The sequence below is a fragment of the Periplaneta americana genome, chromosome 15, assembly GCF_040183065.1.
Source record: "Periplaneta americana isolate PAMFEO1 chromosome 15, P.americana_PAMFEO1_priV1, whole genome shotgun sequence".
NCBI classification, from domain to species: Eukaryota; Metazoa; Arthropoda; class Insecta; order Blattodea; family Blattidae; genus Periplaneta; species Periplaneta americana.
In genome coordinates this window covers 79,991,438-80,010,592 of record NC_091131.1, presented here as the reverse complement: position 1 = coordinate 80,010,592, position 19,155 = coordinate 79,991,438, and the positions used below count along the sequence as shown (strand labels likewise).

Below are 19,155 nucleotides of genomic sequence, written 5' to 3'. Positions count from 1 at the left end.
CGAATAATAACAGGCATTTCCCATATTTATTCTGCGTTTAATTTCCTTCCGAGTGTCATTTATATTTGTTACTGTTGCTCCACTACTACTACTGTTCTACTCCTCTTGGATGAACTTGATTAGCTGTGTTGGAAATTGTTTCTTAGTCAACCACTAGATGACAGAACAGAATCAGACGGAGCAGATGTTTTGCAATACGTATTACAGATGGCGTTAATCTCCACATTCTTACGTTCGTTTGATCTGTTACGTTGGCGATACTCAGAAAATAGTTCCTTCTGAAAATTTTCATATAATTATGTTTCCACAAAAATATAGCTTTTTCAGGTATAGAAGTTTTTTTTTGTAAATTCTACACATTGTAAATTACTTTTCAGTCAACTATTTTACGTATCTTATACTTTACGAAAGCAAACTAATAAGTGGGCCGAGTTAATTTGTGCATTATTTTATTGTTTCACTATCATAGTAAGTCTTTCATTGTTTTGATGTTGTCATATTAACGTAGTAATGCAAGTCCATTGATTGCATAAAATTATGTTGGACTTGGATTGAATATAGAAAAGTATGCAAGTGTGCCAATGTTGGTTTAACTGATAATTTGGCAAATTGCGCGCGGGCTCCATACCACTATTCTAATTTCTGTTGGCTTAGTTAAAGTGGTGGTTTCACGAGGTGAAAAGTTAATTTGGTTGTAATTTTATATTGGTCGTTGTATACTAGAAGGATAGGTAGAAATGAATGGAATGATGAAAGCAGCTTTGAGATTTTCCACTTTTAAAACAATCACAAGTCCATTGAAACAAGCATTACTGCCAGGAAATACAGTAGCCGGAACCTCCAAACAACAGTTCACGAGAACGTTATGGCACATGTGTTCAACAAAACCACAGGATAACAATATTAGTAGTTTAAAATTAAAGACACCAACTAATCTTTGCAGTTGTGGCTGCGGCAGTCAGCGCTTGCAACACACTAAAAGTAACTATATTTTTTTAGTTTCTAAGCATGGCTTTGCTTTCTTGATGTTGAAATACCGGTATTTTTAATTTTTACGTGTTATACATTGCATAATAAGCACTATTCGGGCATCAAATTATTGGACGTTAAAATTCGCTTTAAGCAAGTGATCAGATGTCTTAAAGGCTAGGTAGTGACTGTACATTTATATTTCTCCACTCTGCTTCTGATCATTTATACGATACGTCTGTACTGGTCAGAAACAAAAATGTAGACAAAGTAATTTCTGTGGTTTTCAGGATAATCCCAAACAGTCTGTACATTTGGTGCTTCATACCAAGCCCTCCGGAATTTCTTCGAAGATCTTCCACTATACTTGGGATGTAGCATGCACAAAAATACCATTATGTGATTACGTAACGAATGGCTTTGTTACATCGTTCTTGGTTTCGTATGTTGAAGACTGATACAAAACCGGCATACTAATTTACTCGCTTGTTGGAGTATAGGCCTAGATTTTGGGAGTTCCAGCAGCGTGTTAGAATTTTTTTTATGTATCGTTTGCCATGGTTGGCACAATTTAAGCTTGCAATTTTCAGAAATTGTGCGTGTCAATTATTTTAGTGTAGACTCCCTACTATAATTTAACCATTTTAACCTAACTACAGCTCTAAACCTAAATATCGGTATTGTCCCATAAACTTGTTTTTAACAGAAAGTAATTTTAGAACACGCTGATAAACTTGCAAGGCAAACTGCAACCCCAAGTTACAAGTACCGGTATGACGAAACAACATACGAACAATAGCAGCATTCATTCATTCATAGTATGCTGTCCAAGGACAGGTCTCTCACTGCAAACCAGCATTCTCCAATCTTTCCTATTTTTCGCCTTCCTCTTAATCTCCGCATATGATCCATGTAGTCCTATATTAATGTCTTGTCATTTGATATCTTCTTCTGCCCCGAATTTCCATTCACCATTTCTTTCAGTGCATCCTTCAGTAGGCATTTTTTAGCCAGTGTCCCCGCCAATTTCTTTTTCTTTTCCTGATCAGTTTCAATATTATTCCTTCTATACCCACTCTCTCTAACACAGTTTCATTTCTTATTCTGTTTTTCCATTTCACACTCTTCATTTTTCTTCATGTCCACATTTCAAATGTTTCTAATCGCTTCTCTTCATTTCGTCATAATGTCCATGTTTCTGCCCCCCCCCCCTGCAATGTCACACTCCATACAAAGCACTTCATTAGTCTCTTCCTTAGTTCTTTTTCCAGAGAGCCTCAGAAGATGCTCCTTTTCTATTAAAAGTTTCCTTTGCCATTGCTATCCTCCTTTTGACTTCCTGGCAGCAGCTTATGTTACTATTTATAATACACTCCAAGTATCTGGAGCTATTTACTTGTTCCATTGCCTCATTTCGAATTCGCAAATTTACCTTCTTTAGTTTTCTTCCGATAATCGTGGTCTTCGTGTTGTTTGCATTTATCTTCATCCCATACTGTTCACAGATGTCATTTAGCTCATGTAGCATGTCCCTTAGTATAGTCTCCTCCTCTGCTAACAACGCCATTGCATCAGCAAATCTTATGCACTTTATTCTTCTTTTACCATCACCCCTCCCATGCTCTAAAAACGGTTATTCAATAAATCTTTCACGTAGATGTTGAACAGGATAAATGATAAAGGTCATCCTTATCGTACTCCTTTTTCTGTAAGTTCATTTAAAACTGTATGATTTTAATCACTGAAATCAGTTTCTGAAGACAGTGTTATCTTTATCACTAACAAGATTGTCTGTAATAGCGAAGTGTCCATATAGAGAGGAATCTTTATGAAAGGCAAATTTGGAATTGCTTTACAGGCATTAACAGTATTACCACAGTCACGAAGCTTGAGGTGATTTTTTGCATTTCTCGCTATACAATGCTCCAAGCTTCTAGTAACTGAGAGTACTAGGAACAATAGATTGTGTGATAGTAGCGATCCTAGTGGCTAGCAACTAAAGTTTAAATGTCATAGGATGCATATTCCCTATGTATTGACCTTCGTGACTGTATATACTAGACTACTTGATACGAAAAATGAACATATTTTGTGATCATTAACTTGTTAAAATAAAATATTATTACAGTACCTAAAGTGTAATAGTAGTAAAGATGTTACATGCGGAAAGAAGTTGCCAAATACATCTTTAATGCCAAATGATGTGTAGTAAGTGATACAAGTAAAACAACAGAACATCCCTAAACTAACTAATTTTCGTTTTAATTTTTAGCTATAACCTTGGCAAGATCTGAACCCCTATTGAATCACAATAAATTACAGTAGACCCAGGAAGAAAATTTGGGCCACCCGAATTTGGTTTCTGGGTCTGTAGAAGACCCTCTTTAAAGACAGATTTCACCAAACACATTTAACTGTAATTGTTCGTTAAAATTGTTTTAATAGACACTATATCCCACTGAGAATGAAATCATCAATTTATATCAACTTGTAATATGTACACTTGAGAGTTATCCACTTAAACATAACTCATTTTCTCCAAAACCAGACATTTCTGGAAATAGTATATGCTTTAGTACTTAACCCAAACTCCTCGAAAGCCTTTCGTAATTTAGGCTATAATTGTTCCTGATACACCCACTGTATGCATGCATATATATGCATATATATATATATATGTATATATACACATACAGTATATGGACAGTGTTTTCATGATAAAGGTATACAAAAATAACCGCGTGTGATGTGAGAATTATACATTATAATTATTCTGTAACATAAAGCACAATCGATATAAAACCTTGCTGAGATTTGTTCTGCCACACTTGCAAGATCATTGTTGCGTCACTCAGTGTGCAAGCGCTTGGGGAATGGACAGGTTATGCATCAGTTGTTTCCTTGTTGAGATGTGGATGCCACAGCATGAAGTGCAGTGGATTCTGATTTTCACCGATAAGGCAAATCATCTCAGCATCGAAATCAACTCTTTTGTCTGGTTTAAGATGGAGTTTGTAAGCATGCAAACAGAGACGCTCCTGAAGAATGTTGTGAACTGTTGAGTGAGGAACTTGCAATTCCCTACTAGCCTGTCTGTCTTACGTGGGGTTCTAGAGTGACATGCAGCTTATCCATAGTCTCTGTGGTCACATGTTTTTTTAGAGTGTTTCCCTGTTTTTTGAACTCAAGCTTCCAGTCTCTTGTAGAGTTCTATCCCATTCATAAATGGTTGTGCATGTGAGAGGATCTACATTTCATTCCCTTTGTGCACGTTGCTGAACACGTGTAACTGATTAAATTCTGTATCAGAGCACACACTGCATTTTACGCTGTGGCATCCACTAAATTCTGTATCAGAGCACACACTGCACTTTACGCTGTGGCATCCACATCTTGACTGACAAGGAAACAACTGACGTATAACTTGTCCTTATTCCGTTTCTACTCTTGTGCGGGAGGTAACACAACAGTGACCTTGCAAATGGGATAGAACAAATCTCGGAGAGATTTTCTATCGATTATGCTTTACTTTACAACATTAGCCTATAGTGTATAATTCTCGCATTATATGCTGTTATTTTTGTATTTTAGCCCAGACACAGTGTATACGGGTTATTCTAGATTATTTTAAAACATTTTAAAAAACCGTTACACTTAATACAATTGACAAAGAAATATGAATTTTGTTTTATTTTATACAAAAACTCTCAAAGTTACATAAAATATTGATGTTCAATATGTGTGCCATTGGTCATTCTGCAGACATCTACATGATAGTCCATTTCCTCCCATACACGTCACAGATTGTCAGTGGTGATTTTAGAAATGGCAAATCTGATATGCTCCTTCAGCTCCGGGATAGCCGCAGGTAATGCGGGGACATATACATAACCCACAGAGAAAAGTCAAATGAAATCCGGCAAGAGAAGTGGCCAGGACAGGAGCTTCTGATTAATGTTGGTCCCTCGTCATTTTCATCTCATTTCCATCAGGAGGTCAGAACATTTTTAAATTAACACTTACCGCAGTGATGATCAGACATCCAGACTGACATTAATCAGAAGCTCCTGTTTTGGCCACTTCGTTTGCCAGATGTAACACCATGTGACTTTTTTCAATGGTATTATGTGAAAGATCAAATGTATGTCCCCCCATTACCTGTGGCTATTCGGGGACTGAAGGGGTATATCAGGCTTGGCATTTCAAATATCACCGCTGGCACGGTGTGGTGTGTGTGAATGCAGAGTGACCAATGGCGCAAATAGTGTATTAAACATTTATAATTTTATGTAAATAACTTCGAGCGTTTTTTTACAAAATAAAACAAGTTCATATTCCTGCCTCAATTGTACTAGTGTAGTGATAGCCTATTTTAAAACCCCGACAACCTTTACAACAGCCTTGTACATTTAGAGTGGCACTTCCACACACATTGCGCGAATTTAATTTCTTTACCAGCATGTTTCATTGCCCAGAAACTAAGGAATTATTTGTATGACAAAATATATTTTCATGAAGCTCACAATTAATTTGTTGGCTTTGTAGTTTAATTACTTTTTTTTTTCTCCAGGTGAACAAGAATTGGTTCAATTTCTGTCTGAAGAAATTGCAGCAGAATGTAAAGCGCAGAAGATAAAATCCATTCCCAGTAAGATTGATGGATTTGAAGTAAAATTGGATGGCGCAGAAGTGACATTGACTAAGAAAGCAGGAAATGAAAAGTTGGTGTTCATATTTTTGTCGTCTTAGTTTTTATTCAGCGTATTAATAATTTCAAATTTAATCATATACATTTTGTTTACAGAGTTATTGTTAATTTCAACGTGAATCACACAGTTGATACTGACGCTGAACCTGAAGTGAATCCTAATATGGATAAGCCAGAATTTGCAGAACTGAAGTCAAAGCCTTCTTTTGATGTAGATCTGCAACTTGGTGACCAGACATTGAGCTTCACTTGTTCTTTTTTGTCCAGTGACAGTATGCAGCAGTCAGATGAATACAGTATGTACTTTAACTTCTTTCTAATAATATTTGATTATTATTATCGTTATTATTCAAACTTGAATATCAAGAAAATATCTCCCTTCTTCCTAACTATGTGCCAGAGAATATGTTAGGAATACAGAGTGATTCAGAAATAAGTACAGAATTTTTAGGAATGATAGGTTGGGTCTAGGAGATCATTTTAAATTAAGGATAGGAACATGGTGTTCGCTATGAGTCATTTTGGCAATACATGACGCCAAAGTCGTCATTAGGAATACAGGGTGATTCAGAAATAAGTACAGAATTTTTTAGGAATGATAGGTTGGGTCTAGGAGATCATTTTAAATTAAGGATAGGAACATGGTGTTCGCTATGAGTCATTTTGGCAGTACATGACGCCAAAGTCGTCATTAGGAATACAGGGTGATTCAGAAATAAGTACAGAATTTTTTTAGGGTGATAGGTTGGGTCTAGGAGATTGTTTTAAATTAAGGATAGGAACATGGCGTTCATTATGAGTCATTTTGGTAGTACATGACACCAAAGTCGTCATTGCGTAACCTGGAAGGTACGCAGCTAGTGGTGCTGTGATATAGTTACCACCAGCATTCTAGACAAATTAAAATTTATAATGGAAGCATAGACGAACTAGCTGAATGACAGGGAGGGATTACAGCAACCAACATGATAAGAGGCTCGCTAGTTGGACATTGAGTTAAAGAAAGCTGGCAGTATTTGTATGTGACTGTGGGATGAAAGAGGAAACAATATAGAAGAATTTTTAAAATAGTGTAGTTATATAGGGTCAAACACAGGATGTCTAAAGAAGAGAAAATAGTAGAGGTGAAAAATCAGTTTTTAATCATATTTACTGGAAAGTATCTTACAATAAATGTTCAAAGTGTCCATTGTTGCCTTAATTACACAACTCAAATTGTTAGACCATGGACCATTGGACATTGAAGAATATTTTATGTACTTGATCTCAGACATCACCTGCAGCAGCAGAAATTATTGCTACTAGTTGTTCCACAGTATTTACAGGGTTCTGATACACAAGAGCTTTCATGTGCGCCCACAAATAAACATAAAGTGGTGTGAGATCATATAAACCTCTGACAATAGTTGAATAAGAAAAAAGTGAGTCCAGGGCACATCTGCTGAGACGACTAATGCAACATGAAATGAGCAGTCAATCAATAAACTGCAGAACACCACGTCTTCGAATGGTGGCGCCTACCAGTTTAAACAAACGAATGTAAACCTCTAAGTTCTCTGCTAGTTGCCTAATCTCCAGGTGGATAGACGGACATTTAGCATTACATTGTGCCGAAATTATGTGTCAGAGACCCTGTGTTCCCTTATTTAAAATAATTGCCTAGACCCAACCAATCATTCCACAAGAAAATTGGTCTATAAGACACTTTCTCATCGGACAGTACAGAGCATTCCTATGCAGACGATCCCACTCTGCCCTCTACTTGAAAAAAAGTCTGTTGGTGGGTATTGAGTGGTCATATACTTGCAGATGGACAGGTATATTCACACTGAAGAGTTTAATGAAAATGTGCGACCAAAACGCAGGTTCATATGTTAACTGAGGACTGATACATCACGTGTCACTAAAACACAGATTCAGATGTTTCTGAGGACCATTACAACAATATGTGTGACCAAAAAAGGATCCAAATATTATAGATATCACCAACATTCTAGACGAAAATTTATTATGGGAGTTGGTTACCTGTGTTAACGAACCAGCTGGATGACATAGGGTCGGATTACTGCAACCAAGGCAATAAGATAACAGGCTTGCTAGTTGGAAAGTGGGTTAAAGGTCATTCAAGAATGCTGGCAATACTGTACTGAGGACTGACACTGTCGGCATAGGGTAAAGTATATAGTGATGGGCACTTTAAGCACATTGCAACACATATTTGGTTGGGAACATCTAATTTACAGAGGTAGATTTCTCATTTTTTTCCAATAAAGAACTGAATATATTTGTGACCCTTTTACACAAGAAAGAACTTACAATAATGTGTCTGATTATTTTGAAATTACATCAATATTGAAATAGGAGAAAAACATAGTGATGGGCACTCAAGCTTCTGACTCGGGCACTTAAGTATACAGTGATGGGCACTTTAATATTTGATACAAAAGTGAGACATTTACCTTCAAATTAAAACTAATTTATTTGTTTTCAACTTCTAAGATGCCCTTGCCTCTATTAATTATGAGTCTAAATGTTTTTCTTTCTTACATCAATCTATTAGGCTTAATCACTTTCACTGTCGCCTAATTCTCTCACACATTTGTTGCAAAAGTATACATTCTCATCTTCTGAATCATTATCACTGAATTCGTTTTGAAGACACTTCTTGTGAAATACTTTAAGACATTTTTTGCAGGAAATACCAAGACACTTATTATTTAAACACCCGCCGCACTTGTAACAGAGTCCTGATGAAAGCAGCTTATTCGGCTCTTCTGAAGTGTCCTTTCTCTTGTCTAATATGTTTGTACCAATATCGGGACTAGTAGCTGCTTGAACATTTTGGTCATATGAAAGGCTCACATTTATTAAACTACTGTCTTTTGGATTCTCGTGAGAGCTCAACGTTGACAGTTCGGTAACTTTTCTTCCATGTTTTACGTGTTTTGTTGATTCAACACTTCTTTTTCGCTTAGCTATTTTCCCTCCATTATTCATCTCCCTTTTCCTTTTTCTCTCTTCCTTTTTCCTTTCTTCTTCTGCTTTCTTTTCTTCTTTATTCCTAAAAAGAGCTCTCCATTTCTTCGATGTTAAAACGTATGGCATTCTTTCAGTTTTACGAATGTTTTCTCTTTTTGGAGTTTCAGGCCATATCAAGCAATCCTCCAATGTACGGACTTCTGATCGTCTCAATGTTTTCGTTTCTTCATTGCTGAGATTTTATTCTGGTGTCTTCAGTAGATTATCTTCTTGAATACCCATATTAGCGCCCACTTCTTCTGTCTCCAAATGTTCGTTAATTGCTATTTCTACTTCATCCACTTGACTTTGACTGCTTAACTGTCTTTCAATTATTTCTTCGTTATCTTCTGGCTGATCTCTTTCTTTATCTGTCACTACTTTCATGCTATCAACCGTTATTTCTTCTGGTTCTACAGGTGTCCCCTTTCTTTCAAAATATTTTTCTTTCTTTTTAGCAGATACTTCGTACAGTCTAAAAAGAACACAGAACTCTTCACTGTTTTCTTCCTCCTCGTCACCTGAAAGAACAGACTTGGGACCAAATGTAGATTTATCCTGCCCCTTAATGTACCGTTGGAGTGTTGATCTTAGTACACCAAACTTCTTAGCAGATGTTTTAATTCTCTCACCATCTCGAACTGCTGGAACTGCTGACGTCAACTGATCTTTAGTGTACTTAATTTTTCCAAAATTAGGCATTCTGAGATTGAAAGAAAAATAGGCATAAAATAGAGTTTGACTAAAGCTGTAGATCTACAGGTCGGACTTTTATTACCATATACATATATGGAAATCATTAAATTTATGATATTGCATTTTTAAAGTTTACTGCAACAGGAACAAGTTGGAGGAAATATTTTTTAATTTAAATCTATCGTTTGACGATGTCAGTATTTCTGAACTCAATAACATAAAATAAAAGTTCTCTATATGTTGATTATTTGTTGTCATAGAATGATTGCTGTACTATGCTTTGGTGGAGAACAAGATAATGTCTCTGAAGCATTGTTATGATATTACATTTTCTTCCCATGTGACATGTCCTGGCTAAGCAAACTATAATTAGAACGACTTCTTAGAAGTTATACCACGCAATTTATGAGTGTTTTGTTTTGTCGTGAACCCTTGGCCTGCAGCGAATGTTTCACTTCGATAACACTGTGAACTTAATCATTCCATGCCTGGTAACCATAAGCAACTCGGAAGTTGAAACAAGGCTCCTTAGTAAACATATCGCTACGTAATGCAGTCGGTATGAAGCTTAGTCAACGTAGGAATTTTCAACTACTGAGATCGAAAATAGAGAAAATAAATGTGATTTAAATTAAGATAATAGCTATATTTAAATTTTTTGTGTATAGTTACGTGAAACGAAATTGATTAGATCAGCACAATCTACTGTGTATTTAGCCTATGCATTGTATTCCAAAAGTGGAATGAAATTATATGAAGAAAGAGCATATTTATAAGAATGTGCGCTTCTATTGAAACACAATGCATATGCCATTAATGCGTTAATTTTTACCATTGGATATTTAAATTTTTAGCTTCTCAAAGCGGTTCGTCCTGACTACGGAAATTACTCCAGAATCTTCCGACATAAAAGGATTCTAAACATGAAGTAGTCTATGTCTGTGAGTTTTATGTCATTGCTCTAGTAATGGGCACTTAGAAATATTTAGTGATGGGCACTGTGCCCATTACTGTTTAGAATAGTTCTAAAACATCCGTTTTATAATATTATATTCGTAGTACCAAGATCTACAAATATGCATGATGAACAACTTAAATTATGTAAAATTACAAAAAACAGTGATGGGCATACTGTGACCATCTCTGTGTATCAATTGATTTTAGTATATAGTGATGGGCATGGGCCATTAAACCACTACAAGTATAATTTTTGTCGTTATAATCACTCCTTTACTGAGATACACTGAACGGAGCTAATAATCGAGCTTCGAATACAGCACAAGTAACAACAGAACCTCCAAACACTATTTATGACAACAATGAACCTTAACGAATTATTAATTTTAAGCGACAATAATCATGGGTATGCACATGACCACAATCAATTCGAAAATGAAGCTTCCCACATCCTCTCAGGACACAGGTCGTGCGCTAGAATGGTTGCTAACAGTACTGCCAATCATATAGAACAAAAAATAACTACATACTAACCCGCAAATCCTTATTATTACAATAAATAATTCACTGTGCCCATCACTGTAGGGGTGCCCATCATAGGCGCCAGTACCCTATGCTGCTTTAGTTTCCTCGGGATGGACACTCTCCACTACTGTGATATAAGTCAATGGAACATGACAACCTCGAACCAATCTGCATAGGAATGCTCTGTATTATCAAATTGGAAAATTAGTGGGATTGAGAGAGTAACTGAGGAAACCTACTCCACAACTTCTCTGATCACTATAAATTCCAAGTGGACTTGCCAGAATTTAAAGATAGGCAATGAATCTAGTAGCAAACATTTATTTTACTCTGTACCATCTTCATCACAGAATATCGATGATAATTTAAATCACTCTTGTGCTTCATTGTACTTTCAGATGACATTTTTGGAATTGATGAATTAACCATTTTCAAAGGAGAATGGAATGAGAAGACATATGCAGTTGCTGGTGATGTTTTAGATGGGGTAAGTTTTCTGGTCACTTTAGTAGTAGCCTATTATGAAAATATTCAGTGAAATCTAATAAAACGTATATGTAGGAAATATGACATTGTTTTACATACGTTAATCAAAACCATTCGTCATCTTTATAGCCATAAATTAATATATTTAATTTGGATATGGCTGGTTATTATCTGCCCCAACCAACCTTGTAAACAAAGGAGTGCACAAATTGTAACTACACTATACATTTGGCAGAAAGAAATATACATGTGCTTGATTTTATATACTGTACTGTACATAAAGTTACACAACACTTATGTAATTATGTAATCTGTCAGCAGTAAGCTGTGCTGATTTCTGAAGCACTACCATTTTTTTATATACAGTAGACTCCCGATAATTCGCGGTAATTAATGCACGAACTTTCGCGAAATATCGAAAATAGCGAACTATCCGGAAAATTTTTTATTGTTATTTAAAGTCTAAGTTACTCTGACAGGTTTAATTACTAAAATAAACTTCAAGATAAGTGCAAAATGTGCAACTGCAAAAGATTTTGAGACATAATGTTATAGAGTACTGCAGTGTGATAGAATCTTAAAACAAGAAACACAAGTCTTGCAAAATATCATTCATAAGACACTTTAGTTTAACAAAAAGTAATGTCATTTTTTTTTTTTTTTGTTTCTTAGAGGATTGTTTTTCACTGATAGCCTTTTATATTTCATTTTACGATCACTCATTTTGAAAGCACACTACCACAAACAATATTTTAAATTAGAACGGCACACAAACTTTTCAAATGAAAAAGACGCACAGCATAGGAATAGACTTAATTGTCACACTTCTCAGCTGATACTAGCCCAGGCTTATGTGTGATGGGCTGAAAGATGGATTGGGAAGGGAGAGAGTTTAAATCCAGTAAAAACTGAAATGACAACATTACTTCGCACTCCCTCTCTCACAAAGGGGAGAAAAATAAAAGGTTCATGAATTACCCGGAAAGCAATTTAACTGCACGCGAATTATTGAGTTCACTGTAAATTGACATAATCATTTAACTGTTTGAAATGGAATTTAACTGAAGGGGGCACGGATGGCCCAGCACTGCGACTTGTTGAGATCTATTGCGCTAACCCTCGATATGGAATGAGTTGCGTGCCACAGATCCCCTACACACCAACCCAACCACATGACTCCCTGAACGACCGGTCCCTACAGCCGACAGAAATCCATATACCATTCCCGCTTCGGCAACTTCCCCCAAGTAGGTCCGCCTCAGGTGCTCGTTGCAGAAGCCATCCAACGTCACTTAACTACATTCCCTGGTCGAGAGAGCCAGTAGTTTCGGGAGGCCGCCGGTAGAGTGATCTGAAAAACCAGAAACGGGATGATGAGGAAAGGATGATGGGGAAGGAAAGGAAGTGGTGAAGATGAGTGGGGTTCCAATCGCTTGATAAAGTTACCTGATATTCATCCATAGGAATGAGGGAAAAACCCTGAAAAAACCTCATCCAGGCAACTCGTCCTGACCGGGAATCGAACCCAGGACCGCTGGGTTCGGAGTTAGACTTGCTAACCCCTCAGCCACAACAATGGACATTTAACTGTTTAGTTTTAATACAACTCTATTAGGATTCATGCAATTTGATAATGGTGATGGCGAACCTCCTTCAATCTCTTAGTCGTTGGAACTGCTGTTAGTAATAACAAGTCTCTTAATTACAGTGTCAGCAAGACCATCCAGGTTCCAATTTAAATCTTCATCACACAGTTTTATCAATCCTCTACAATCTTGAAAAATTCGGCAATTTGGAATTGTAGTTCACCGACTGCAGTATTTTCTTGGTGGTTAATTTCTAAAAACTCGTGAACTTTGTCGTGCGCCGGCCTCCTGCTGACTGTGGTCCCTCTGTTGATGACTGCTGTCCCAGGTGTAGAGAGGGGAAACGGGAGTGACGTGACAAGGGGAACTGAAGTGTGTGGGGAAGGATGGTGTTCGATATAGGTGTTGTGCTTCGATCTGCGTTGACGTTCTTCTGCTGACGATGGTTGATCCCAGGTGGAGAGAGGGGAAATGGGAGTGAATGATAGGTGAGGACGAAATTCGTGGTGGGGGTTTATACGATGATGTAGGAAGAAAATACGTTGATACAGATATAGTTGTTTATTTGAAATAATCAATGTCCTTCTCCTGTTCCGGGGCAGGGGAAACGGGAGTGTCTGAGAAAATCTAGAATATTGTCGTTTTTGGCCCTGTGACTCTGGCTGAAGCAAATTTGAAAGCGTGCTGTTCTGACAGAATATTGGAGAGGGGTAACGGGAGTGCCTGGGGAGAAACGAGGACAAGACGAGGGAGAGAGAGTGGCGAGGGGCTGGTATGAAGGGAACGGGCTAGCGACGTAGAAAATAGTAGAGGAGAAACGGGAGTGTCTGGGGAAAACTGAAGAGAGTTTGCTCGAAGTGCGAATACGGTGGGTAGGAGAACTGAGAGATGCGAAGCAGGGGTGGTGGAGGTTCTCGCCTATCGAAGCTCTGCCCCCAAAGGGTCCGCGATTCGACGACCGACAAGAGATGGAGGGGTTACTCTCTGCTAACGAGCTCCGCTGACAAATGGCCGGCAATGGGCGTCCACAGAGAGGGAAATCGAAGATAGAGAAGACAATGTTTTCTAAAAGGGTTAGAGCACAGTGAAGTAAAGACTCTCTGCTAACGAGCTCCGCTGACAAATGGCCAGCGATGGTCGTCCACAGAGAGGGAAGTCAAAGACAGAAAAGACAATGTTTTCTAAAAGGGTTAGAGCACTGTGAAGTAAAGACGAGGTAAAAAAAAAAGGGGGAGGTAATTAAGAAAAATTGGTATGGAGATAGGCTGATTAGGGAGACTGGGTCGGGGAAGCGGAGACAGGTCCGGCGATGCGTTTCTGTTCCGTGGAAAAATGCCGGCCGTGAAAACCACGTCCGACGAAATACTAACACGCTGTGTCAAATGAAAATAGTGTCTGTGACAGGGAGTGCGTGGTAGCTTCTCCCTAGCCTACAAACAAGGTCTCTATGGACATTTGGCCCGCCTTATATACACCTCGGGCTTCGCGCCATTTCTCTCCTCCTTGGCGTGGCTTGGAGCATTATGACGCTATGTGACGTCACAAATTCCCGCCACAACATTGTGGCCTTTAGTGGGACTCTTCTCTCTCTTGGCTTGGTCACATGGTCAGGGACCCCTCGGCGCCGTGAGCAAGTTGCTAGAGGCAGGGGTGTGGGTGGACATCTGGCTCCTAATACGAGGGGAGAGAAAAAAAAATAGCGAGTCCCGTATTCTGAAGGAATGTGTCTTCCAGTGAGACCATCTCTCTCCGGGCCGGGCCATGTGGTGAGGAGACCTGTCGGCACCGGGGGAAGTTACTAGGGGCGGGTGTGAGTGGACATCTGGCCCGTAATACGAGGGGACAAACACAGCAGCTCTCGTCTTCTGAAGGAACACGCAGGCAATTATGTGAACTTTACAACAACTTCCTGTCTAATGCCACTTTTCACAAATTCGTAATATTTTTCACAAAGTTCCTATGACAGATAAATTTGGATTCCTGTCACTCTGTCTGAGACACACGACACACGCTCTAGCTGCTTGTTCCATGGTGACAAAGGACAGTGATTATAGTCTACAAGGAGTCATCTTGATGCATTTTTTTTGTAACATTACTAGTACAATTGCTTTTGGCTCACTGGTGAGTAGTAAATAATAGATAATTTCCTATCTCAAATAGAAAAATTTGTTGAACTCCTTTCATTAAAACATTTCTGGTAGGTGCTATAAAGACCGTCTACCAGGCTTGAGGGTGGTCATTTTGAGATAAGAGTACAGTAGAACCCCGATTATCCATCACTCTATTAACCAATTTGTGGATTATCTGTCTGTCTTTCTCTCGCTTTCTTCTTCTGCAGAACTATATGAAGTACTGTACATTGAATTAGCACGGTTTTTTTTTTCTAGAGAGTGCTATTATAAGCCTTTTTCCTTACACAATATGGTTTACTGTTCGAATTGTCATACTGTATAAACTTCTACAGAAAAATGTCTTCTATAAGTGTCACAAGAAATCTTGTTGTGCTAAGTACGGTATTGAAAAAAAGGAGAGAGAAACTGTGACTCATCTCGCATCAGAATACGAGATTGGAGTGTATAAAGTATGCAAATCTACAACACGAGACCTCCATTACTGTATCCATATATTTCCACAGACAATAATTACAAAGAGTTTTCTTGGCCGTTAAAATCCCTTTATTGACGTGACTTAAATTAATAAACTTCTGATCCACTAAACTGGCTTGTTAAATACAAGACTGTGGAGGAAATTATGAAAGTGTAAATATTATACACTAAATTTACGAAAATCTTTTATGGTACGGATTGTCCGATTTATTTTATTAACTGTTCAGTCCATCCCCTTCATTACCACTGATAATAAAGGTTCTACTGTATTGATAGAATGACGAGGAAAATACAGGGTATCTAGCATGGGAAGCTATTAAGCTAACAGCACACCACATAAAAAAATATATAAAAGAAAAATGGAAATGTATCATCTTCTATATAGTATAAGACTTAAATGTTGAGAAGTTAACTGGATTTCCCAAGATGTGACATTTCTAGCTGGACATTTTATTATGTAAGACGTTTTAGCAATAATTTTATTGACAAATATCTGTGCCTTGGGCAAGATTTAAATAAAAGTTATGCTTCAGCTATTGCATACACCATAGCAACTTCAAGTGTATATGTGATCATTCATGTGTTTAGGAATATATGTATAGTTTAAATACGTATTCTTTATTTCAGTGCCTCTACGATTTGCTAATGAATCTACTAGAAGAAAAAGGAATTTCTAATGAGTTTGTTGAGAAACTCTCAGACTTCAGCACAGCATATGAACACAGCTTGTACATAGCTCTGCTGGAAAATACCAAGAAGTTTGTTTCAGGACAGTAAGACATCTCAACAGATACAAATAAACGTGTAGAGTGTTTAATAAAGCATTTCCATTGAACTTTCTGTATGAAACATATAAGACTGTACAGGTGCTGCAGCAAAATAACTTAAACTGTGCAGCATATAACAAATTAATAATAAAAAGTGTTCAACTTTCAAAACCATTTATTTCCATTTATATCCAGGTACGTTGTGAAAAAATATGTAAAACAAAATCGCTTGCGTACGGATACAATAAAAATGCAATGGATGCAGTAAACTAATAAATAGTGCTAAAAATTAAATAAGGAATGCATTTACACTGTTCCACACTGTAAAGGTGATCTAAACGTCTGTTGCTGGAGTGTCGACTTGTGATAAATGTTGTGACCATCCGTGTCTCATTTTGTGCTTCTCTTCGCCTGCAATTGCGTGTTGGCGAGGCATCAGGACTCTGGGCAATGCACATGTGAATAACCAGCCACAAAGTCCCTCTTGCTTTAACTGTCAACTGTTTTTTGGTGGAGCAGTTTGTTCGTCAGGAGATCCCAACATATCTCTCTCAACCTCTTTCAGGTCAATATGATGTTCCTTCATAGCTTTCTGAAAAGAATAACAAAAACCATGAGCAAGTTGGGATGAACAATTTAAGGCAAGAAAATGGTGTTGGACTGAAATTTGCTAAATTTCAAAAGTAGTATGTACAATGTTGCTACAAAAAAGGGGTGGAAAAAGGACTGTCTCTAAATTCAGCTACCATGGTAGCATGACAGAGCACTGACTTACAATGACCCTGGGTCTGAGTTCAAATCTCGGCAATAGTAAGTTGTATTTGTGATAAAGCCAAAGTTGAGAGTAGATTTCATTCGTGGTGGATTCTATCTAGATAACAGTCCCTACATATATATTATTTTATTATTATTATTATTATTAGTAGTAGTAGTAGTAGTAGTAGTAGTCATGTGGAGCCAGAAATTTTTGCCTGCAGTACTTTTCTGAAGCAAAGGGCATCATTCCCATAGCAACCATAGTGTACTATGGTAAGAACACCATGGTCTACGCACTAAATAGTTTCTACTAATGGACGTATTTTTAAACTGAGAAATTCACGTGATGCTTGACGACTTTGCAGTGGTTATCTTTGGGAACACTGTAATTTATTTCTTCAGAACATTTTTATATGAATATCTCAAAACTGGACAGAATTGTATATCCTGGATCATCCCCCGACTATCTTTTTGTAGTTTTATATTGCGGGTAAACCTCTTAGATAACCTCATATTAATTGTCTATGCACTAAGTTCATCTCATCATATCAGGTTAATTTCCATAGCATTTTCAAACAAGAAATTCATGATCGTTATTTTCCTTTAGACAAGATCCATCAATGTATATATGAAGACAATCTGATAGCTTTCCAGTGACATTTCTGATTATGAAGTATGATGCTCCTGATGGTAGCATCAAAATCGTCACATTTTAGAACTTAATACAAAGTACAGTAGCGCCAGTTGATTTTGGTCAGTGGATGTCCACTGAAGGACGTGTAAGTACGTGACTTGCCTTGGTTGCTCACCTAGATATTTCATCAGCCATGGGGAACCAAACACTGCATGCATCTGAGGAGATCTGAACACGTGCTGAAAGTTTAAATGCTCATTGGCCAAAAACAACTATCGCTGCCATAAAGCAAGGTAAATAAGGCCACAACATGCCACGATGATGTAGGATGTGTATACATTAATGAAACTATGTGTAGAAATTATGGTAATATTTACAAGTTCATCGAAATTGTCAGTAATTATTATCCTATACTAAATGGTTAATTTGAATAACAATTCACTAGCTTAGCAGAGGTTTCCTTTGGTAGAATAACAAATGAAGACCTCCCTCAAAGAAGGTTGTATATCATATACTTTTTCATATGATATACAACCTTCTTTGAGGGAGGTCTTCAAATACTGGTACCAGAATTGTATCTTCCTCTTCATATTCACACTAAGAAATAAAGGAAACCTAGTTCATTACATCATACTCTACAAAAATGTTCCCACTTGCCTACAGTGGTCCAAAAGTTCCCATATTTGCCTTTAGATCCGAGATCCAGTGATTCAAATCTTGTTGAAGGCAGACAATTTTTAAGGGCAATAAAAATATTTAGCGAGGCTTTCTTCAGAAGGGGAGTTAAGCTCAAAGGCATTGTATCGTTGATTTAAATCGTAAATAAGAGGATTCAAGACAAAATTCACTGACCATTTTTCACTTGTGTTAAAATTTGGAGCTAACAAAATGGATGTGTAAGTGGTCTAAACATACGTTGGTTTGTTTCATGTTTCTTTTGTAATCTATGCTCAATGCACACACCACAATGTGGTTGAAAGCACTATCCTACAACGAGTTTGTACAGATTTTATATTTTATCTCTGCCTTTGTGCACATTTGCGGCTGGGAGGAGAAAAAGGTTGTAACTGCTGTAGAAACCTTATAAAAAACAATGCTTCACAACTTGACACACCACATGGCCATGCACCCACTGCATGTACTTTCTGTACTCAAAGCATTGTGAGTTAGAGAATCAGAAGTGGCACACTCAAGATTTCATTACAGCATAGATGTTGATATATTTTGTCACTCCATGTCATATAGAAGGTAGAGAATTACTCTTTCTCCAGTAATCTTTTCTGAGCATATCTTTTGACATCACTTCACAACTCCCATGTTTTGAAATTAGAACCACCTTCAACATTAGTTATGTTTGTCTAATGCCAATAGTTTGCTAGTGAAATATACTCATAAATGATAGGTTCCCTTCCCAAACCAAAATTACTTTCTTTCCACATACACAATG

At 37.4% G+C, this 19,155-nt stretch overlaps 1 protein-coding gene across 1 annotated transcript; it reads left to right on the top strand.

Annotated features, from left to right (window-relative positions):
- Positions 1–406: 406 nt before the first annotated feature.
- P32 (complement C1q binding protein P32) lies at positions 407–16,595 on the top strand. Its single transcript, XM_069847702.1, has 5 exons — positions 407–981; positions 5,540–5,690; positions 5,774–5,973; positions 11,272–11,360; positions 16,179–16,595. The coding sequence occupies exons 1-5, from the start codon at positions 738–740 to the stop codon at positions 16,326–16,328; spliced, it is 834 nt and encodes a 277-aa protein (XP_069703803.1). The 5' UTR covers positions 407–737; the 3' UTR covers positions 16,329–16,595.
- The last annotated feature ends 2,560 nt before the right edge of the window (positions 16,596–19,155 follow it).

What these genes read in the sequence shown, in the direction of transcription:
- P32 (XM_069847702.1), top strand. Translation starts at nt 738, where the DNA reads ATGAATGGAATGATGAAAGCAGCTTTGAGATTTTCCACTTTTAAAACA. An exon ending in GCGCTTGCAACACACTAAAA is followed by an intron (nt 982 to 5,539) that starts GTAACTATATTT and finishes TTTTTTCTCCAG; the next exon opens with GTGAACAAGAATTGGTTCAA. An exon ending in AAGAAAGCAGGAAATGAAAA is followed by an intron (nt 5,691 to 5,773) that starts GTTGGTGTTCAT and finishes TTTTGTTTACAG; the next exon opens with AGTTATTGTTAATTTCAACG.